Here is a 23,307-nt window from a genome sequence, read left to right as displayed (position 1 = left end):
TGTCAGATGCAAAATTATTTCTGAAATCTTGGCATTTACTGCTGCTTTATACTATCTGTGTGCAACTTCAGTCAACAGCAGTGACATTATTGTGCGAGTCCCTCCAACTGAAGGGAACTGGCACCCTATTAAAACTCTTCTCTTTGCAGAGCTGAACTGGAAATATGTTACTGTGCAGCTCTGTGTTTATCTCCTGACAAGTGGTGATCAGAATCATGGCTGCTACCAGCCAGGCAGGATTCTCTCCTTGTCAGTTTATTCCTTCCTGTAGATAATCCTTCATCCGGTGTTATGCGGCCGCCGATGTCCTCCTCATTCCTTTCACAACAGGCTCTCTTTGCTTTGGCTTTTGTCCCGTGTAAACGCAGCCCTGCCAAGTCTCTCTGTGATGAGCTCCCTTCCATGCTCCGCTGTTGCAGCGTCAGCATCTCACATCTTTGTGGATCAGCGCTTCCGCCTCTCTCTGCTCCGGCCATGTGGGTGCTGCTGGCAGAGCAGCTTGCGGGGAGCGTGGGGCCCTGGGCAGCAGGACGCCGTGGGGCTGGAGATGGTGGATGCAGCGTGGGAGTGGGTGATGCTCTCCAGCATCTGCAGGTCTGTCAGTGTCCCTTGGTCTTAGGGAGGCTGGATGCTCGCGCCTGGCTGCAACGGGGTTATCTACCAGCTTTGCATCACTGTCTGCTGAAAGTAATTGCTGGGAAGGGTTGATGGTGTTTTCAGAAAGATGGACTTAGCTTTCAGCCTTACTTCCTCTTGCTTGTGGTGGTCATTGCAGAGCCTCTTCTGAGCAGGAGCATACACATGCATAGATTCCACGTGTGGCCATATTGCCCAGAGATCAGACCTGAATCTGTGCTGCTGTATACAAAAGACTAGACATAAAGTCAATAAATGGGACTTTACCCAGCTGTAAATTCTCTCATCCTGTCATCTTCACATTCAGGCAAGAAGGATGGGAGAATCATGTAGATTCAGAAGCAGAGGCTCATGGCAAGACTGGGGGTCTCCTGATCACAGCCATGGATGATGGCCCCTTTTGGAACTAGCTGTTAGTGGTAGGGTTTATTAGGGCAATTTGTGACCTCCAAATTACCCTGTTCATGCTGGAGACTGCTCCCTTTGTACCCCAGCTCTGCCAGGCAAGCTGCTCAGGTGGGAGCTCTTTAATTTCTGCTGTTTAAAGTCAAAACACACCTATCTTATTTGACTGAAGTAGGACAGAGCGCAAGGCACTCAACCAGCAGATCCATCGATCTTTGGGTGACGAGACAAGAGCAGCTGGGAGGACAACCTCCACTGGTGGCAGTTAGAAGAGGATGTTTGGCCACAGTCTAATTGTACGGGATGTGGGTGAGCCCACACGTAGATTGATTAAAATTGATTAAGAAAGAGTATCTGGGGACTCTTCCAAAGCTAACTGAATACAAGGAAATAGTCTTTTTCACTGAATTCTCTGGCATTGGATTAAAATCCTAGAATACCCCATTGTGAAATAATTTGGTGAGCAGAAAGAATGGAGAGATTGCACAAATCAAGGACTGGAGGACTAAATGGGATTCGAGGTGATGCATTCCGTTCCTGGCTCTCCGCTGACTTACTGCTTGACATTGCCCAAGTTCATCAGTCTCTTCGGACGTCCCTTCCTAGTATGGACAGGTATGACAGGGTGAATAATTTATCTCTTTCCCATTTTTATCAGTGTCAGCTGCATTATTCTGTGTTCTTTCTGTGTGCACCTGGGATGTCTTAGCTGGGGTCCCTAGCCTGCTTTATCACACGTATTAAAAAAAAAAAAGAAGGTCAGAAACAAAGGCCGAAACGAGTCTCATTACTTCTGTAGTGGTACCTCAGAAATTAGTGTAAGGCTTGGTGCATGGCAGGCTGTTCCTACTGTTCCTCTGAAGGCTGATCTCTTCTGCTCTGTATTCAGCTCCATTAATGCCACGTTCCTCTTTTCATTCCTACTGAGCCTACCTAAAGACTGACAGCTGTGTATCATATTACTCTTGTCTGTGAAATGGATTATTTTCCACAACTGGCTGAGATGAGATCAGAGTAAGGGAAATGAAATTAGTTTTAAAAAAATTCCGTCAGTGGTATATTCCCCTCTTTTTTTTTTTAATGAATAATGTATACATTCATATAGTGTAGCATAATAATTAAGGTTTTTTGACTTATTATAAAATGCTGAGGAATGTCTAATGATACTGCTTTATCTATTCATTTAAAGTTCAAAATAAATCCAAGGTATCATTAAATATACTTTCACCTAACTGTATATTTCAAAGTCCACGGGATGTTTTATTTCTAGGCCTTTAATCTTTTAATTCATCTAAAAAGTGACTTTAGTAAGTGATTTGATAAATAATTTAAAAAATAGCACTTTTACACTGTAATCACGCCAGGAGAAATGAAAGAGTAGTTGAAGTGTCAGAGGTTATAAATTGCAGCAAAGGTATTAGCATCTTGGTGAAGAAGTCTGTGTCACATGGAGAAGCAAGGTCTCCTGGCAGCATATTGACTCCTCCTAATTAGTTAGAAGATTTATACAGGCAGTAAAAATGGGGTAGTTTATTGATTTTTGTCATATTCCTGCACTACAATAGTTTTGCTCATTTACTGTATGTAAGAATACCTTGGGTGTGCCTGAGCCCTCCCCGCAGCTGGGACTGGGAAAAGTCCTCGCCTTTGGTTATTCTTGGCCTCACCTTGCAGAACAGAGCGGCCGTAGCTGTTCATCCCCCGCACCTCCTCAAGTCAAAAGAGGTTTTAAAGGATGCGTATACTCAAAGTGCTGCTGCTACTTTCATTGTCCCTGAACGACATCTAGTTCAGATTTGCTTTGTTTATAGGTAACAAGACCACGTCTCTAATTGTCAGCTCTGCGTATGCGATAAAGACCTGAAAGCAGAGCCAAGCGGTTTCTTGGCTTTGACATCAACAATTGCAGAGATGCTGACACTGATGTGCAGCCAAGGTGGGCCGTGTGCGACTGAGCGGGTTCTGGCCCTTCTCAGCTGCCCCGGCCTGGGGGGAGGACGCCGAGGGGACATTAGCTTCCACGGTGAGGATCTCCCGAGGCAGATGTTTTCCTGTGACCGGCTGGATGCTGCTCGCGTGTTTAGGTTATGAGCTTCTCGCCGCCGCGTTGCTCGGTGTGTGCAGCCTCGCAGGGGTCAGGTGCAGGAGTGAGGGTCGCACACCCTGTGACACGGCACAACTCAGTCCAAGCGATGGCACTGTCAAGTCACGTTGCTTACCTGAGCGTGAAGCGCACTGACAGAAATTTGGCCGATGATTTTTCTGCCTGTATCACAGTTGCCTAACAAGACTGGGTCCTCCTGTGAATCTGAGCAAAATGCAGAAGTAGATTATATTCTGCATGGAGCTATTCTAAGATATTTAAAAGTGAATAAAAAGCAGCCCAGGGAAACTAAAAATAACACTACCAGGCTGTAGAAAGCATGGATGTGCCATGTCAGAGGGAGAGTTAGGGAAGAGAAACTGAACCTGGTCCAGTTGAAGCCGGTCTGGTTAAATTGCTGCTAATGAAGGTAGGAAGCACTGCGGGTTTGAAAGCGGCTTCTCCCAGTTTAGTGCAAATGCTGCAACCCCTGGGATGAGCTGCACCTCTCTGCGCTGAAATTAAACGGGTGCAAGTCATGCAGGCAGCCCCAGGCCACAGCAGCGTCTGAGCGTCGCCAGAGGAGCAGGAGAAAGGGCGCTGGAGCTGGGGATGTGCTCCAAGGGGCGTTCGTGCCCCGGCCCAGGGGTGGCCGGTGTTTCAACGCCACCTTTTCAAGGCCCGGGTTGAAGGTCCTGACTCCTTCTTATACTTCTACAGCCTTTTGCTGACGCTCCCCCTGTTCCTCAGGACCTTTCTTGGCCGTTTCTTCTGCCGAGAGCGGGCCAATGTGCGCGGCCCCACCGGTCCCTCGCTGCTGCCGACAGCCCCTTCCCCGTCTGGGCTTCATGAGGCATTAGGGGCTCTGGCGGCGGCATTTTGTCACCCCAGGGCCCGGAGCAGAGCGGGGCCGGCTGGCAGCGTAGCGCTGGCCGCCGGGCGAGAGGCCCCGGGCCCGAGGCGGTGCCCGGCCGGGGGCAGCGGGGCCGGGGGCAGCGGGGCCGGGGGCAGCGGGGCCGGGGGCAGCGGGGCCGGGGGCAGCGGGGCCGGGGGCAGCGGGGCCGGGGGCAGCGGGGCCGGGGGCAGCGGGGCCGGGGGCAGCGGGGCCGGGGCGGTGGACGGGCAGCGGCGTGGCGCGGCCGCCAGGGGGCGCTGCGGCGTCTCGCTTGGCGGGGCGGGCGGGCGGGAGCACCTGCCGCGTGCGGGGCCGTCGGCGGCGGCGCGGGGGGCAGCGCCGTCCCGCTCCGCTCCTCTCCGCTCACCTCCCCTCACCGCGGCTCCGCCGCCCGCCCGCCCGCCCCGCCGGAACTCGACGGGGGCGGGGGGCAGCGCCCCGTCCTCCGCGGCGGCGGGAAGCCGCGCTCCGCGCAGACGGGCGGCACGCGCCGCCGCAGCGGCACCGCCGGCCGCAGCTTCCACCGCCTCCGCGGCGGGGTCCGCCCGCAGCCCTCGGACGGGGCCGTGCCGGTATGGAGACCTAGAGGGGAGCCGTTGAGGAGGTAAGCCCTGCCGCGCCGCGCTTCTCGCGGCGATTTCCTTGCTTTTCGTAAAAAAATCTTCCCTCGGGGGGGGAGAAAAAAAAAGTTCGGGTGTAACGAGTGTCCCCTCGGTGCCGCCCCCGCCGTGCGCGGGACGGGGCTGCGGGGCGGCTGCTGCCGCGTCCCTCCCTCAGCCCCGGGGCGGCGGGGAGCCAGAGCGGGCGGAGGGAGCCTGGGGGACCCGCTGTAGCCGGTGGGCTCCCGGCACGGACCCCTGTGCAGCCCCGGACCCCCGTCCCGGGCGGGCGCCCGGCCGCCCCCGCGCCCTCCGAGGCCGCCCCGCCGGTCGCGCTTCTCCCGCGTCGCCCGCCGCTTTCCTCGAAGAGCTCCGGTGGTTCCCCGGATCGGGCCCTGCGGCTGTGGAGGAGCCGAAAGTGTTTTCTGAGGGAGGTCTTGGCATCCAGGGGCTCTCCCTCAGCGCCGCGAATGCGCGTGGGGCTTCCCGGGAAAAGTGTTACTGCCGGGGATTTAAAATAAAAACACACCAGGACTTGTGGGTTTTGGGTTGTTTTTTTTTTTTTTTTTTATGGGATGTCGCAGCCTTGTGGAGCCTGTTGAAAAGGTGCTGGTTCTTTGGAGGCTTGGCTGCTCTGAGGTACCGCGATGGTGTCCCGAACGCTGGGCGACTCGGAGATCTCTATCTGCCTCCAGAAGTTTTGTGGTAAAAAGGCTTCTCTCGTTTGGGGTCCGGTGGAGACCTGCTAAAGGGCACGAAACCTCTCCTAAGTGCTTTAATGAGCGACTGTTTTTAAAGAGCCTGTCCCTGGACTGCGAAGATTCAAAAGAATTTAAAGTTTCTGGTGGAAAATGCTGTAAGCTGCAGTTTCTCAAAGTTACGGTAAGGTCTGTGTGCTTTGGGCAGCCTCTGCTCCAGCTGGGTTAACACCCTGACTTAGGCTTGTGTGGTGAGGAAAAAACCTATCCTGGTAGGAGCTGGAACTTTCTCGTGCTCCTCTGCAGTGTTTCTACTCTCTTGTTTTTATCCTGATTATTTTAAAAACCTCATATTTTTAGAGTGTGGGGAGTGGTTGTGGCCGTTACGATATTTCCATCAGAGTGCACGTAGTTTTGAGGTTTTTCAGAGAATTGTTAGAGGTCGGTGCAAGGCACTGGAGCGGGGAAGGGCGGTGGGGAAGGGCTGTTTTGGGGTGCCCAGGCGTTGTGCGAGTGTGGTTGCATTCGTGCCCGAGAGAGGCACTCACCCCAAACGCTTGCTGTTGGTGCCTAAAAGGGGACGTTATTTCTTAGCAGGGATCAAACTGTGCAGCTGCCTGGCAGTCTGTGGTATCTGTCAGATGTCTCAGCAGGTGACTCTGCCCTGCTTCTGCGTAGTGCATGGGAAGGGGCTTCCCTCCGGAGGTGGGAGCGGGGCCAGCTTTCGGGAGGACGTGGTGGCTGAAAAGCTTTGCTCGTGCCAGACCCGAGGCAGGAGGTAAGTCTGGGGAGGAAGCTGTCTGACAGCGAGTTGGGTTCTTGCTTTGCAATAGACAAGTGGCTGAGGAGGAAACGGAGGGACAGGCTGGGATTTGGGATTTTGGGCTCCGTAAGCCAGTGGGGTGTAATGCACGTACAGCGAGCAAAGACTTCTGGCAGTTCACCAAGGCGCAGGCAGTGCTCTTCAGGATTTGGCGAGTCCGTGGTTAAGCAGGGGTTGTAATTGGTGATGTGCAGGATGGCTTTCCAAGAAATTACTATGGATCGCATCCTTCTGAGAGTGTTTCTCTGTGCATAGGAGACCTCTTGCAGTGGGAAGACGGGGGCAAGCTCGGACCTCCCTGCAGAGTGCTTGTGTTGCTAGGCAGCAGCTTGCACCTCCAGCGTGCTCCAGATCCCTGTCTGTGAGGGGAGACCTTCCTCTACTGAACTAAAGCTTTCTGGCTGGTGACCAAGGATGTTGGAAAACCCATGTCCTGTGTGCGTGGGTGTGCATGCACCTCTGGCATGCTCCTGGGTACCGGGGAGGGGTGGTCAGTTGGGATGTTGGCTGATGGCAAGACTTACACTCAACCCCCTGCTTGGGCTGCAAGTGAGCACAGGAGAGAGAGATGAATCTTTGGTTGTTCAATTTGTAAGGCTCAAGAGTTCTCTGCAGACTCCCCTTTTACTTTCACAGTACCTGGAAGCTCATAGGAGGTTTGTCTTCAAATTGTTTGGTGATTGATGCTTTAGCAGTAAATGAGGGGTGGGAGGCAGAAGGGAGGAAGATTTGCTGGTGCAAGAGGTAAGAAAAAAGACCAGGTGTTGCCACATTAATGAACTTACCCAACTTGAGTCAATTTTAGTGGATGCCACAGGGTCGCTGGAGCTCCTCTGCATATGTGGGGTCAGCCAGCTTAGGCTGAACTGGTTCATATGGCACAGAGCAGAGCGATGGAAAGCCTTTTAATCTCCAGGGCTGCCAGTCTACTGACTGCACTTTGAAGCAGTGCAGTAGCCGAAACTGTTGGAAACTGCAGGGGGGACACACACACACTGGCCACTCTCCAAACAGAAGTCAGATCAAGAAAGAGCCTGAGAGGGTAAGGAGGGATTCATAGTCTGGTGGGGAGAAGGTGAGGTGAGCAGAAGGGCTGTTCTTGTGGCACAGATCGCTTCTGATCAGGCAGGGACCGGTGGTGTGGGAGCGGGAGGAGGAGGTGGTTTCCTGGTTTGTTGGAGGCTGGAGGCCAGAGCCTCAGAAGAAACGGGACTTCGCAGCCTAAAGCCCCGAGGACGCTGCAGAGGAGTGAGGAAGCGGAGGCAGGTAGGAGCGCGCTCTCGTGGGTGTTGTGCCTTGCCACCGTACGATAAGCTTGAGCCGTGGAGAGTTTTAAGAGTGTGTGTGTCTGGCGGTGTAGGGCAGCTGCTGGCTTCGCTTCCCCGTGGAAGTGACGGGCGGCTTGTGTGCGGAGGCAGTGTGTGTGTGGAGCCCAGCGGAGGTGCAGGTAGGCTGCTGGAGAGCAACGGGGAGGAAGTGGGGACAGCAGGAGGCCCATACCCCTTGGGATGCTCTGCCTGCTTGGAGATGACAGGAGCATCCAGGTGAGGCTCTCTGGCTAGGATGGGTCTGTAAAGGGATTTGGTTTGTTGGCATAGGCAGAGTAATTTGTTCCCTGACTGTCTGCAGCCCTTTCCTGGGAGAGAAGAGAAGGGTACGTGTTGCAGTTACCCGGTTAAAGCTGCAGAGAACAGCGTCTTCTATGCGGCATTTGGAAGAGAGATTCTGTTTGGTCCAAATTTTTTATGTCCGGGGTTGAGATGCCCTTGTGGGACTGGAGGTAGAGGAAGACTTCCAAGGAGCACGTCTGTGCCCTGTGCAGCCAGTCATCCCTGCTGGCTGAGGTGGGAAGCTGCCAGGGATGGCTATGGCTGGGGCTGGTGGCATCGACCTGTGCGTCTGAGGGAAAGGGCTCAGAATTTGGACTCCCATTAAGAAGTACAAATAAAACATTTATAATGTATGGACTTTTCCTGCTCTCCAAAACATTTGGGCTCGGAGTAATCTCTCAGTTCAAACTGAAGCTCAAGATGAAAATATTAAGAGATGCTAAATCATGAACAGCTATTAAACAGCCTCAAAGGGCTGTATGGGAACCCATGTCTGCTCTCCATTTCTAAGCCTTCCTCAAACAATGCGAGTCTGAGCTATTTATCAGGAGGTCTTTAGTGCTGGAAGGGGAAGTGAACATTTAAACTGTATCACAAAATAAAGAGGCACTTTAAGATGCTGTTTGCTTTTCAGGGTGTCCAACTAAATATAAATCTTCCTTTAAACAGCCTTGAAAAGAAGACAAAGGGAAGAGATCTTGCCCTTGCTGAAAATAATGAGAATCTTTTTGCTAGGTTAGATGGTCAGGGTTTCTTCCGGCATCTGGTACTTGACCTAGGAAAGCTTCCCTTGGAATCGGTGGAGGACCGTGGGGTTTGTTATGTTTAGTGACAAAGCTGGTTAGAAACTTCCGCAGGGGTTGTTTGGCTAATCCTTTTTCCTTTCAGCCCCTTTCCACCCCAAAAGCACTACAGGAGGAGATTTCCTTCTACCGTTCTTCCCACTGCTTTATGTAACAGTTAAATTAACAAGGTTGTCTGTTTGGCAGAGCAATTCCAGGGCACATAAAATTAATATTTTAATTTAAAATCCTATTGTTTACAAGATTTTCACAGAATATATGGAAGTAATATTCTATAAGCAGTTTCTCATGATTCTCAAATTCTGAGGGGTTGGTTTGTTTGCTTGCGTAATTAAATTCTTGTTTTCACTCAGGCAAATCTGGCAAAATACATATAGGTAAAGGCTAGCCTCTGGTTATATAAGGGGAAAAAACTCCTCATCCAGAATATGTTTATCACTTTAAGGTACTATGAGATGGTGATGAGTACTGTGAAAGCAACTTGCCTTTGCTGACAGCAGAGCAAAGTGCCCTGTCTTGCTTCTCTGGAGCTGTGTTTTCTAAGCGGGAAACTGTGGAAGAGTGTTTTGTAAGAAGCATAACAGCTGGTAGGTCATCTTTTTCTGTTAATTCTGTCTTCTTGGAGCATTATGTATTAGTTAGGGAAGCATGTGGCCATGAATGAGCTCAAGGAATGAAATTCTAAGCACATCGCATGCAGTTGTGTTGTCTTGGCGCTTGTTTCGTTAATGTGCAGGAGTGAACGCGGACCAGGGCTGCCATGAATAGTGCAAATGTTGTTACTGTGTAAATATTGCAGAGGTATGAATGTATATAGGAGCAGATATAAAGTCAGCACGGCTGACACTTGTAACAACTGCCGTCCATCTTCTATGTGGTCCCGGAAAGAGGACTGTTTTAAGACGGTGTAAAAGCACTTTGTCTATAAAAGCAGGGAACATTTCAGCATGCAGATGGCAGCCCAGTCTAAAATCTAGTTCTGGTTTTTGCTGAGCACCTTTATAATGAGTCTCGAGGAACAGAAGGGGAACGAGAGAAGCAGTGGCAGGGGGGACGAGGAGGGATATGCTCTCTTTCAGGACTGAGACCTCTCTTTGAACTGGCTCTTTCTCCATTTTTAATAGCATTTCTACAAAAGCTGCTTGGGGAGCAAGGTTGGTATGAGTATGAAAGAAGCAAAGCATCTAATGTTTTGGCTTAATAATGCTCTTGTGTGGGCTGCTGTGAATTGGACAGACTTTCTTAGTGATGTACGAGTGGCAAGTGAGTTTTGAAATGGGTGTGGGTGAGAATGGACTTTTCTCATCTCTTTTAATCTGAAATGTCTTCTCCTTTATGGTTGAGGCTCTGTAGAGGAGACCTGTGATCACTGGCAAGATGGTCTAAAGGACTTAGGAGAAAAAGGCCATGACCCAAGCAGTGGTGTTTGCTCTGGGTGTCAGCGACTGAAGAGCCAGTGTCAGGTGAAGCCATGGGTTTTCCAGAATTTGCAGGGTTTATCAGTGACTCTGAAGCCTAAGAGTTCTCATCAGCAACTTCCTTTTTTTTCCCCTGGAGAGCTAAAAAACAGGGTTCAGAGCCTCTTCCTGAGCAGAGTTTCTCCACAGCCCAGGGAGGGCTGGCTGGGTTGGGTCTGAGTGAGTATCCTCTGAGTTCATCTCGACCCAGGAGAAGTCTGTCCTCCTGGGACAGTGCCCAGCGGCCACCTCGACGCTGGGAAGTGTACGTGGTCATCCATGGCAGGGCTCCTCTTCCCCCTTCGATGGCTGTGATTACTGCTGCGGCTTACTCTGCTTTGGGAACTGTCTTGCTGTAACTGCGTCAGTTCTAGGACTTAGCCTGATATAAGCTGATTCTTAAAATCGCTCCCGTTTTCCCAGTACTAGTGTACATGTTTAGCTTTCCAAGTGTAGACTGTCTTCATGTTTTCGTCTCTCCCCCAGCTGGCTTTTCTGTAATCTTTTAAGTAATTCTGCGAAGTGGTAAGAGGCTAAGCCCCACTGTAAACCTAAACTCTCTGGATCTGACAGTCTTTACATTGCCTATGGTACTTCATGTTGCCTGAAGTACTGTATTGATTAAACCACAATCTGCAGAAGTAAATATATGTAGAATATTAATAGCTCCTACTTTAGGGGAAAAAAAAGGCTATAAATTAATAGATCCCTTATGTTGACCTCATAAACCATGAGGGCTTGAAGTACAGCTGTAATCCTCCTCTCACCACACGTATTTTACTTGGAATGTCTATAAAAGGCCTGGACTACTCAAATTTAAAAGCTGTGATACTGGACAAGCATATCCGTACGTCCTGGGATGTGTAGTTAGAATATTGCAAAGTTAAGGCTGGAACAGTAGTTCTCCGTAGAATCCAGGGTAGTGCTGAGTCAGTACATCCGTGATGGTGCAGCTGGGCATGAGGCTTAAAAAATAATAGCTAACTTTCCCACTCCTTTATTGTTCTTGTTGCTCCTCCTTAGAGTTGTTTTCTGCATTTCCAAGTGCAGAAGTTGCTGCAATAAGGGAGGAGTATGATTCAGGGATTTAAAATCCAATTTGGAGATAAAATGAACTTGGATTTTGTGCGAGTTGCTTAGGGACTTGGGGTCAGTGTGGTGTGAGCTGTGAGCTGATAGTACTTGATCTGCTAACCAGTGCTGAATAGTTCTAGTTCTTTTGGTTCATGAGTCTGTTAAAGTGGGCTGCTCCTTAAGGTTTTTGACAAATTTTCTTAGAGATTTAGATGAGTACCTGTATCGTGTGCTCATCACTAACCCCTCTGGTTAGCATTTAGGTTCTATACATATTGGAATCTTTATTTGTATCTGGAATATTTCAGGGGATTTTTCCGTTTCCTGCTCTTCATTTTTTTGCCATAAATGAACACTATTTTAGGCAGCTGCTGCATCACCAAGTTCTCACAGGAAAAGGTTCTCGTGTAATGTTTGCAGGCTTTTCTCTCTACAGGGCAAACCAACAGTTTGCTCATAGTGTTGGGTCTGGTTGCCACTGTAACATGGCTAAAATCGCTTCGACTCTTTGCAGCCAGAAACGTTAATGGGAGAAGTTACTGTGTGGAGGCCATCCACAGCACTTTTCTTTTGTGCCTGCCACTGCAGCCTGTTTTGGTGTTATACTGTAAGATGCCATTTGAAGCTTTAAGATGCTGCTCTTGGTATGTTCTATGGTTGCCATTTGGCAGATACTTAACTTTTTAATGGAAGCATTACAATCTTTCAAGCGAAACCTCAGTGTTAGCGCCTAAGGGGCGGTGCTGTTTGTTTCTTCTGAAATAACAGATAAGATGATGAGTTTATCCCCATCACATCACAAAAGACCCGTGAGTTTTACAGTTTGTTCCTTTTCTTTTGCACCCAGACGTGCAGCCTTGGGAGGAATCATTACAGATTGGTGTTGTGACCTTGCCAGATGATCTCTGTATTTAGTTGTGGTGCCCTTTGCTTCCTCAGGACAGACAGTACCTTGGTCTTTCCCTGTTGTATTGCCGTCATGCAGCTGATATTCTGTTGAGCCAGTAATAGTCCCAGACGTTTTCGATATTGTCTCATTGTTGCTGGTTACTTTCAGTTTGCACAACACAAGCGCTGTCAGGTTCCCTCGGTGGTTACCTCAGTTTTAAATTTCTCGTGGAATTTCAGCTGAACAAGGATGTGAATTTAGTTAAGGACCTGAACCCAATGGAGGCTCAAGTCCAGCAAGATGAATGCTGAATGCACATTGCCGTGTAGAATTAATGTTCATTGCTTATTTAGACAACTTAAGTGGCTGGTTACGATGGTGAAGATGCACAGTGAATTAGGCAAAATGAAATATTCTTTGATGCTCATTGAGCAACGGAGCGAAGAACGCTGCATGACCCATATCAAGTAGAGCTGAAGATACGTTACTTGAACTAGCGTGCATCTCTGTTCTTACTTAAGTTTGTGTTTGAGGTATCAACAAAAAGGGACTGATGCCCATTGTGGATTGCTTCCATCTAGCATATTATGTAGACTGAAAATCTTTCAGTAATAAACAGCTCAGAAGAAGAAGAGAAGACTTGAGAGAGAATTCATATTAAAATTCAAAGCCTTGAGAAGTGGAGTGGGGAAATGGTTTGAAAAGAAATGAACAGGAGTCACCATCTAGCATACTGTAAAGACAACGGAAGAATTACTGTTGCCATTTCATCCTTTGTTGTGTGGGGTGAAAACCATAATTTATTTCCGTGAGATTTCTGAGCAACAAAACCTGACAAGTGGAAGCCACTGAAGAGGTGGGCTGCTGTTTTTAATAAGCACCTTCTGCATCGCAGCTTCTGTGGAGAAACCAGAACCTACAGAGCCTCATGGTGTGTCAGCAAATGTCAATCTGTTCATAGACGTGTGCCTGAGTGCACACATGCACCACTTTGCTTTTCATGCTTTCTCTTAAAAAGGAACACTGTATAAACAAAGCTTGTGGTAGAAGTTGGAGCAAAACTAAATTATACTTAAAGCAGGAACTTGTGGATGTCAGTGCTGGGTTTTGTGCAGAATATTGATGCTCCAGTTTCCTTCTTATTTCTAAGTGCTTTCTTCTAACCTTATCACTTGAAATTCTTTTCAGTCTAGGAAGCTATGTGAGCTGAAGTGGGTGCTGGAAGGACAGCAAGGAGTGCATGAAGAAAACGGGACACAATTTCCGAAGCTCTGTTTTCTGAGGACTCAGGAGAGCTGTTTGTCAGCACAGGTGAAGGGCATTAGGCAGCACATGGGAGTCAGGGTTTCTGTTAGGAGAACAGAATTTGTGCTGCATTGCAGCCTGATCCCCTTGTGGTTGCTGGGTGCTTACAGCAGACTGGGAAAGCTGCCTGAAGTCTGTGGTCTGTAGCATCAAACAGTACGAGGAGGGAAGAGGTGGCCTTGGTAGTAGTGGAAGATGGAGAATAAAGTGGTCACACCTTGCTTCTACATTTCTCCCTCTGATGGTAGCACCTTCCCTTTACTCCCATACAAATGCAACCTGGCAGGTCACAACAAGGGCTGGAATACTTGTTTTGTGATTCTTTCAGCCTTCGCAACAAAGACTTTATCCTGTGTCTCTCTTCCCTTCTCTCGGTGATCTTGGGCAAGTTAGCTGTAATTGGCATTTCTATATACTTATTAAGTAAGATGTCTTCTTCACTCTTCTGGGAATGGTCCTAAACTTGGTGGTCCTCTTCTGAGGTGTACCCAGTAGAGTACCAAGTTCTTGTTACAGCTGTGAGCCCCTGCAGCCTCAGAGCTGCTTGGAGTTGGCAGCATCAGAGTAAGCAGCTCCTCAGGGAAATGCTGCTCTAGCTGTGAGGGGAACGTTTGTCAAATGGTGAAATCAGCTCTGCTTGGAGGAAAATGCCTCAATTATAGAAAAATGGTACCAAATGTTAACTGGTTTATCCCATTTCCTATCTCTTCAAGCTAGTACAGTTTTATTCATGTTCTTCATCAGATCATAGACTCTCTCCTACTCATTTATTTCCAGAAGCGCTAGTATGTCAAGCACAGGATTGTCTTGAGTCTCTAGGCCATCCCACTGCCTGATAGATGAGCGAATGGCTCAGAGGAGACAGTTGTGAGACTGGTCCTATTGGGAGACATGATGGGAGTCCTGGCAGGCTCAGCCCCAGAAGTCTCGTGAGCACAATTAAAGATACTGTCCTGGACACGTACAACCTTCCTTCTTCTGGCTGCTTGACATTCTTCTGGGGGAAACACATCTTATCTTGTACCTTGCGTTTTTTGTCAACTTGTATGTTTAAAAAAAATCATCAATGATATGGCAGTTTGAACAGCCTTGTTGTCTTTAGCTGTCTGCTGTCTCAGGACAGTAAGCATCTGACTCCCTGGTCACACTGGTGTGACTGATCCTGTCTTCTTCTGGTTGGATGTCTAGGATGGTGAAGATGACACCTCGAACTCTGACATGTATTTTCATGCCAGCTTCAGTGGGGTTGTGTCGTATGTGACAAGCTGAGGCTCTGGACTAGACTGTGAATGACTGGGTGGTGGAGTAGTTTCTTGCCCTTTTCCTGCTGTATTTTCCTGATTTTTGCAGGTACAGAGGCTGACTGCCTTGCTGAGGCCAGGGCTTCAAAAATCAAAACTCCTATCATTGCTGACAGAACCAAGCATTTCCCTCTATCTCTAGCATTAATGTTGGCTGGCAGAACTTGCTTTGAATTTTTAAGTGTATTTAATGCAGCATAGCTCATTTGGGGTGGGGGTGGAGGGACCCACATGAAAAAAGACCCATGAGTTACATACTTCAGCTGCAATAACTGAAGGGAGGAGAGTGGAGAAAGTAATTTGCAAAGCTACACTTGAAAGTCTTTCTAGCGTAACATCATCATTACAATTATCTGTCAAAAGATTTAGTTCAATTACTTTTTTCTAAGCTCTTTTGTCAAGATGGCCTTGCTTGTTTCGGGATTTTGGTACTCCTAGGAGAGGTTAAGGAAGAGTGAATACTAATCCTGCCATTAACCACTGTCAGACAACCTTCAGCGCGTGTTATTCCTTGAAAACTCTTTTAGCATCGTTACTGTGGGGGAATCAATAAGCATAAAGTACCCACGGGAACAGAGGATTCAGGGGGGAAAGAAATCCACTGCCTATTTATAGCTCGCAGTATGGTAAGGTGAGAGGGGTAAAACTTCAGTTTTAAGTGGTAATTTTGAAGTAATTGAATAGCAGCGTAATTGCCATTGTGTAAAAGATTATACAGGGTTCCTGATATTTTCTTCACACAACAGTAGGCTGGTAGTAAAATTACAAGGGAATAATATTTGATGTAATAAACTCAATTTAAACTGAATAATTTTCAGCAGACTGCAGGACATTGCACCCTCTTGCTGGTTTATCGCGTCGAGCAAATGTTCAGAGCTGCAGGGGTCTGTGCTGGTCCCAAAGTTGAGGGTGCCTCTGAGTGGGCCGGGTGGGCAGATGTGGTACAGCGTTTAAGGAATGATTCTGCTTTGCTGGCCTTCGTTTTGGCCACTAATACAGGTAGTTATGTGCGTTTCTGTTTAACAGGAACTGCTATGAAATGTTTGCTGAATCTTTTGGCACAAATAATAATTTCATACTGATTTAAATGACTGCTCTCCTTAGCTGAGAATAAAGGTCCTGATCTAAAGTCTGTATCTGATATGGAGATGAATTCCTGGAGTCTAAATATATCAAGCTACTTAAAGGCCTGTGACTTCAAGCTAAGCATATATTTGAGGACTCTAGCTTATAATTAAGCATGCATCTCTTTCATTTGGAGAGCTATAGAGATATAGATATGGGCTTTGCTGAGCTCAGATTTGTTCTACCTGTTTTTAAGCACAGGTAAGGAACCTCAGTTTGCTCTTGCTGTGTTTTCTTGCATGACCTCGTGCTTGTAAATGAAAACAGAATTAGTTCCAGTAATTATATAAAATGAAAAATGCAATTTTAAATGAATTTTTTTCTTTTTTTTTTTTTTCTTCCCTAATGTATGTAATGTAAAGTAGGTAGTAAAGTTCTCAGGAGAGACTAATTTTATCTTTTTAATAAGAAACCTGAGACCTGCGTTCATTGATTTCTGACTTTTGTTCACCTGTCTACCTCATTTTATAGGAGAAATCTCTGGAATAGCATTAATTCATTGTAGGAGCTCTTACAAGGTCACCAGTGGGAAAATAAGGTTGCTAAGAGAAATTGCATGGATAACCTACTCTTTATCTTTTCCTGAACAGTATGAAGTTTTCCTAAGTGTGTGGCCTGTTTAAATGAGACAAAACTAATCATGACCATCAGGGTCTCTCGCTTAAATAATGTACAAAAATCTGCTGGATTAGACCCATCCTATTTCAAATGAACAGTTAAGTCTTGTGGGTTTTTTTTTTAGCAAAATAGTATTTTCAAAATGTCATTTAAAAACCCGCAGCCCTTGTGTGTGATAGTCAGAGATAAATTATTCATAGACAGTTACTTTGAACCATTATGTTTTCCTACCTCTGCATAAAAATAAACCCAGAAGTCCCTGGATTAAGCCATTGCCCTGTAATGGTTCTTTGAGAAATGTTTAAATGTAGCTGCTGCTTTGTTGTAGTGAAGAGCTGTGATTCAGACTTCATACTATGTTTGCATTTCAGCTGTCACAGAAAGTGAAAGATGAAGCCTCTTGTTCTCTTGGTTCTTGTGATCTGTACTGTAGTCAGCATGAATTTGAAGCTCGTGTCAAAGAGAAATTCTGGTAAGTCACAGAAAAATATTTTTACTTTTGAATCTGGACCCAGTGCTCATGCAATCAAGCATTTTAGGTGGCTGCTTTTTGCTTTGCATACACGCTTCTTGTTCTCTTCTGAAAAAAAAAAAAAGTCATAACCAATATGGTTGCTTACCAGATGTTACAGGATGAATTTTTGGGCTGCAATGTTCTGTTGATGTGACTGTTTGAAAGCGTCCTTATATTTTCTTTTATTAAAAAAAAAAAAAGAGAGAGAAAAGAAAAGGTTGATCTGATGGAAAACTCACAGAGGTAATAATGACTCTGACACTGGTTTAACATCCAGTCTTTTGCTCATGCTAAGGGATTTTCTTAACGGTGGATGTGGTTTGTGGTGACTTTTAAATCTGGATGATTTTTTTGTACGTTGGAAATCCATCTTCCAAAAAGTCGTGCCAGCCTTATGTGTGGTCATATATAGGGGTAACTGGGAAGAACTTTCCTGGGTAGATAATCTCTAATTATTCTGGCAGTGGCAAGGAGTGGGAGTTGATTTATGTTTACCTCTGCTTTTGAAACCCACTGATAGTAACAGAACACTTCAAAGAAGCATTAGAGTATCTCCTTCCAGGACAGAGAGTTGATCTGGATAATCTTTTGTCTATATTAGAGCCTGAAGTGACTTCGAGTCCATGCAGCGCTCTGCTTCCTTAAAGGAATGACTTCATGAGCCCGCTTGCCTTCTCAAGCGAGCTGTGAGGACTTTGGGCAGACAAGTAGGTTAGCTGTGGTGTTGCATAGCGTGGTTAGTCTGCTAGAGCCTTTCTATGTGGGCAGGTAACTGATGCAGGATTAATGTTGTACTTTTAAACTTGCATGTTAACTTACTCATTTTTTTCTTACTAGTTATGTGCTGTACAGAGGAGTGTGAGGGCTTCTGTTGATCTTTCTGCCCTCGATATCTTCAGCCAAGGCTTTGAGCAATGCAGGTACAAACAGAAATTACTGACTCCATTTGGTGCGGTCAGTTTTAAGCTTAATTTCTGCGTTTCTTGAGAATGGAGGAGAAAAGTTACTGGTCCATCTATTACAAAGAGATGTCATGTCCCACGCTAGGAAGTATTAGTCTGGGAACCACCAGATGCTAGCCTGAATTCTTTCTGCTGGGCTAGAAAGTATAAATAGATGTTGCTAAATTGAACCAGTCTACAGCTTTTTGTTGTGGTGGTTGTACCCTGAGCCCTCTTTGCCCCCGTGAGAGCAGTCATGGACATTGGGATTTGGCTACAGTGGAGCTTGATCTAAACTCTGCTGAGGGTGATGGTGTTCCTGTTTTTCAAACCCGCTATTATTGGCCTGGATGGGAACCCCTGTGAGATCCGTAATCTGCATAATTGAGCAGCCTTGATTCACGGATGCCAGGCAACACCACCTGGCTGCAAGGAAGGGCCTTTGCATTTCCTTTATCAGAAGTACACATCTGTAGAAGTAACATGCCTGTGGTTATAGCATCATTCAGATGGTACTTTACCTTTAATTATATTTTAGTGTGGGTTTTTGTTTTTTTTTTTTTTTTTTTAAATCTGCTTTCTTTGGCTCTGCAGAATGTCTTGTGTTATTGGCAGCTGTTGACAGTATCAATTCAGGTTGAGTACTGGTGGGAAAAATGCTTTAATATGTTAGACTGCCTATTGCTAAATATAACCCACTAGTGAATAGCTGGTTCTTTTTCTTTTCATTTGATTGAGTTGGTATATGTTGAGTATAAAATGAAGGGGAAAAATGCACATAAAGTAAAATTATAGTTTCTTTGCAAGTACATGATCATGTAGTTGGTTTTCACCTTCAATATTCATTCTATCATATGTGCTGATTTTAGGTTGCTGTGTGGAGCAAACTATTGATTCCTTTTTTGCTTTTTCTTTTTCCACTACATTGTGTGTGAAATACATTTTCTGTTTCTGTGATTTCAGCACTTGGAGCAAAATTGATAATTTGGCTCCCTTTCTGAAAGGCGTGTTTAGATATGAAGGTCTGTTGGTTGTTTGCTTGGGGCTTCACTAAGTGTTAGGTATTGTGAAGGGACAGCTGCTCCAGGGGCTTCTGAACTTTAACTGTTTGTGTTGTTGCTTAAGTAGAAGATCAGAGGTGGTGGATGGATACAGCCAGGCAAATGCATGAAGAAACAATGAGACCGTGTTACTTGATAGGGTGACAGTAGCTGTAGCGTGCTCGTGCTGTAGTTCAGGGTCATCTTTTTGTTTTACTGGTGTCTTAATAAAAGAGAGTGGGAAGGGGAAAGTAATTTATTTGTTATTTGTGGGCATCTGCACTGCAGCGTAAACAGGAGGATGTCTGAAAGCAGGAAGACTGTTTTAGCTGCAAATGAGAGCTGGGGTGGGGGGCATGGATGGAGTGCCCAAATAACACCCTATGGACTGGATCTCTACAGCAGTGTTCTGGATGGTTGTTGTAGTCTTGGGTCTTGCTGGCTATTGGTATGGGGATGTCTGAGCTGGTGCTGGTGAGCAACCTTAAAGGGGGAAGGGAAATTGTGCAGACGGTTATGTAGAGCTGTGTGAAGCAGTGCATGGAAAGTGCTGACACTGATTATAAAGACAGATTTGGGCTACTAGGGCAATAAACCAGCAAAATTGGGGTATCAGTGTCTTTACTGACTTATGTAGACTGGCATTTTTCCAAACAATACATAGAATTATTGCATGACTGGCCAGACTTGTGATTAGTGTTAAGTACAAGAGCAATTATGAAGTTGACTAGTGTGTGTTTAATATCACATGATAGAATATATCTTATTTAAGGTGTAGGGAGAATCTAAAGAGAGCTGAGTTGAAGAGTACTTGGGGTGGAGCAATGAGAAGGCAGGGCGTTGTCTTCAGGTAATGCAAAGGCATCACTAAACCCAAGGCAGTCAACAGAGGGGCAGAATGTTTAGAAGGGCATTATCAGTGCCTTAAAGAGAACAGCAGTTTGGCTGGGAAGGCATCTTCAGAGGCTGATGGGAAAATACTCCTTCAAAGCAAAGGAATGGAAGCCCAAGGGGAGAAAGTTGAGGATGAGAACTCCAGACAGCACATGCAGACAGTACACAGAGGCTGGACAACAGGCAAGAGTCATTAAAGAGAGGTCAGGATTGGAGGATCTAAGATGTCAAACAGAAGGTGATGAGCTGGTGTTCCAGTTGCAGGCATAGAAAAAAGGTTGCTGAAGAGCAGTCCTCATGGAAAGGAAGAGAGGAACAATTGAAAGAGATTTGTCTCGTGTCCTTTTCCTGGGAGACCTCATTGCGGCCTTTCAGTACCTAAAGGGGGCCTGTAAGAAAGATGGAGGCAATCTTTGTAGCAGGGCCTGTAGTGATAGGACAAAGGGTAATGGTTTCAAACTAAAGGAGAGTAGATTTAGATTGGATATAAGGAAGACATTTTGTACAGTGAAACACTGGCACAGGCTGCCCAGAGAGGTGGTAGAAGCCCCATCCCTGGAAACATTCAAGGTCAGATTGGATGGGGCTCTGAGCAACGTGATCCAGCTGAAGATGTCCCTGCTTACTGCCAGGGGGTTGGACTAGATGGACTTTAAAGGTTTCTTCCAACCCAAACTGTTCTCTGCTTCCTTACTTTCCTTTGTTTGGAGAAGACAAACAGGAATGAATGAGAGGGCTACAGATAGATTTCAGAGTACCTTGCAATGCTGCAAAAATGATACAGAAACTTGTAGCAAGACAAATTTGTTTGGCTGCTTATCTCTTGAGATGTGGTGCCAAAATAATTAAAATGGGTGAGCTAATTTAATTATGTTAGTCAGATTCTTCTTTACAGACAGCAACTTCCAGATGCTCCAGAAGAAATCTGTCATGTCTACAGAGTAATGATTGCTGTTTGTGGTGGGAACAGAACAGTTTGCCTCAAGCATCTGTGTGAATGTAATGTTGATTTAAGTTTCACAGGCATTTCTTAGTATTAAGAAGCCTTTTTGAAAACTGCAGGTCGTCCTTTTTGCCTGCTTTAAGAAGTAAAACTGAGTAAATAGCTAATGCTGGAATTGTAGCCTTAGCAATATCCTAGAAAAGGTATTTTACGGGTGGAGGTTATACAAATAAATGGAGGATGTGGGAGCTGCTAGGTTCCCAGCTGGTAGGTGATTTCCTTTTAATCTGATCGACTTCTTTTCCCAAGCCCTTTGTATATAGTGCTTTGTATAATCGTAGCAGGGAATATAAAACCAATTAAAAAAATCATTGCATTTTTTAAGCAAAAGATTTTTCAGATTATAGATTCTGTTTGAATTACTGGACATAATTCCATTAGTGAATAATTGATGCCATTTGTTGTTGCTGTATTTATTTGCTGAGCTGAAATACCCTGTCTCAGCATGCTAGAGCTTCCAGAGGGCACACCAACCTTGTGTGGAGGAGCATGGGCAGACATCGCCAAGGTTTCTACAGGGCTGTTGGCTGCAGAGCTGGTAGTAGTCTTTCTGTAGGTGAACAGGGCTTAATTGGCTCAGGCCTGGCACCACGTTGTCCTCCAAGCTACAGAGCCGGAGTGTAGTGTGTCAGATAGATGTGCTCTGGGATTCTGTCCTTCCTTCTCCCCCTCTTTATCTTGGGACCAGCCAAAAGGCAATCATGTGCCAGAGGAGCAAGTGGTCTCTGATCCCCCACCCACCCCGTCACACTCCACTTGCATCCAACTTTGTCACCAATGGCTTGGGAGAGAGTGCTGGACTTAGCATCTTGCCTTGCTGTGTGTGGGCATAGCCAAATTGTCTTAAATTCTGTTACTGGTGTTGCAGTGGTTGGGATGTAGTGCTTTAACACAGTCATTTAAAACCTATTGGCTTGATGTTTTGTGCCTTTTAAATGTCACGCAACAACTTACTGTGGTCAGCTGTAAGCATTTTGGGGGACCTTCACTTTCCTGTCACTGCTCTAGCCTAGATTTCCCCTCTGCTCGCTTCTGTGAAGCTCACTCTTCTTGATCACTGTGGCCATGAAAACTGTGACATACAGGGAAGTGGAGGTGTTTGTACTTCAGAGGTGACTCACGGATTTGTGCCTGCAGTGAGATATCCGAGGGGAGCCTAACTCTTAAAAGTCCATTTAAAAAAAAGGGTGGGCCCTGAGAGGAGCTGCAGGCTGGGCCCTTACACTTGCCATTTACTTTTTGTTTGCAATTGCACCTGCCTGAAGAGCTGACTTCTGGCCCTGATGTAAAATGCGTGGCTATGAGCCCTCCCAATTTCTGAGATAGGAGTGAAGCAGAAGAGGCTTTCAGCTTTCACTTCTACAGCTACAACAGAAGACATGGAGGAAATGGGAGCTTGGCAACACTAATCAGCACTTGCTGATCACTTACTTTTTCCAGAAGATGTTGAGTTACTCACAGCTCCAGCAAACAAAAAAAGTTGGAATCACTGTTGTCCTAAGCTGTCATCAGTGCAGGAATGTACAGTCCCTCTTGCATATGGTTGTGTCTGCTCACGGGTTCACGTCTGCTCTCCATCTGTTCAGGTTGGAAGCGAGGAGCCAGGCTCCTGTGCTCTGTCAGGTCTCGGAGGGGCTACCAGCAAGTAAGCTCTGAAGCACTGGTAGTCTGTGCAGCTCGTTACGGGAGTCTCAGCCTTGGTTTTGTCTCCTCTGGACAGAAAGTGGCATTGCAGCTACACAGACCTATCTGGGAGACAGTTGGCAGTGTTCAGATGTTCTGTTTGCTGATGGGGAGGAAGAGAGATGCATAGTGAAGAACGAGAAAGGAAATAATCTGCTAGAGGTTTGGGGTTTTTTTAGTGACCTCAACCTGACAGGGTTTAAATATTGAACTTATTTAAACACTCAAATTTTTAGCTATTATACTCGTTTAGCATGAGTTCATATATAATTAAAACAATTAAAATATTGAGCCAAAACTTAAATAGTAAAGCTAGATTCCTTTCCTAAAAGGGAAACCGCAGCTGTATCTGAATAAAATAAATGAACACAATTAAATTGTTCCAAACTGCAGTAAATCACAAAGGTAGGTTCTTTAGGGATAGGGGGAAATGAGCAAAACATTAAGAAATGCCATTTCCTCAGTTAAAAATCTATAATCTTCCACTTCTGCAATGGGCATCATGTCAGCTGTTTGGCTATCTCTTCTACATCTAGCTGCAACATGTTAGAGTTTATTAATAATATCTGAGCCTCTGGTAGACATACCGTCACGATTGAGAGATCTTCCAGCTCTGTGCCTTTAACTGGATAATACTTTTTTTTCCTCCCCAAAATGGGGCCTTTTTAGATGAAAGAACCTAATATATCAAGGTGTCTTTGTTTTGTTTTCTTCCAGATCCTAAATAGAAATTTTGAGAGACATCTTCATTTCAGTATTTCTAGTGGGCTCACTTTGAGGGGGTGTCTCCTAGGTTTGTGTCCTTACTCTGAAACTGACTGTCCTGAGGGACAGGGGAAGTTGTTCTGGTATGTTTTGGTTTTCATCTTGTTCATGAAAATATTTTTGGAAGGTCTGTTTTACCTAATGTT

General features: G+C 46.2%; 1 protein-coding gene across 2 annotated transcripts in view; it reads left to right on the top strand.

The window, feature by feature from the left end:
- The first annotated feature begins 16,711 nt into the window (after positions 1 to 16,711).
- IL1RAPL2 (interleukin 1 receptor accessory protein like 2) overlaps positions 16,712 to 23,307 on the top strand; it is a 387,077-nt gene continuing 380,481 nt past the window's right edge. For both annotated transcript variants that reach the window (XM_086470269.1, XM_086470270.1), the window contains exon 1: positions 16,712 to 16,793. In XM_086470269.1, the coding sequence (XP_086326395.1) occupies positions 16,712 to 16,793 (82 nt within the window). The remainder of the gene's footprint in view (positions 16,794 to 23,307) is intronic.

This window comes from Leptosomus discolor, chromosome 9 (genome assembly GCF_034619465.1).
Source record: "Leptosomus discolor isolate bLepDis1 chromosome 9, bLepDis1.hap2, whole genome shotgun sequence".
Classification (NCBI taxonomy): Eukaryota; Metazoa; Chordata; class Aves; order Leptosomiformes; family Leptosomidae; genus Leptosomus; species Leptosomus discolor.
This window is presented reverse-complemented; position numbering and strand designations above follow the sequence as displayed.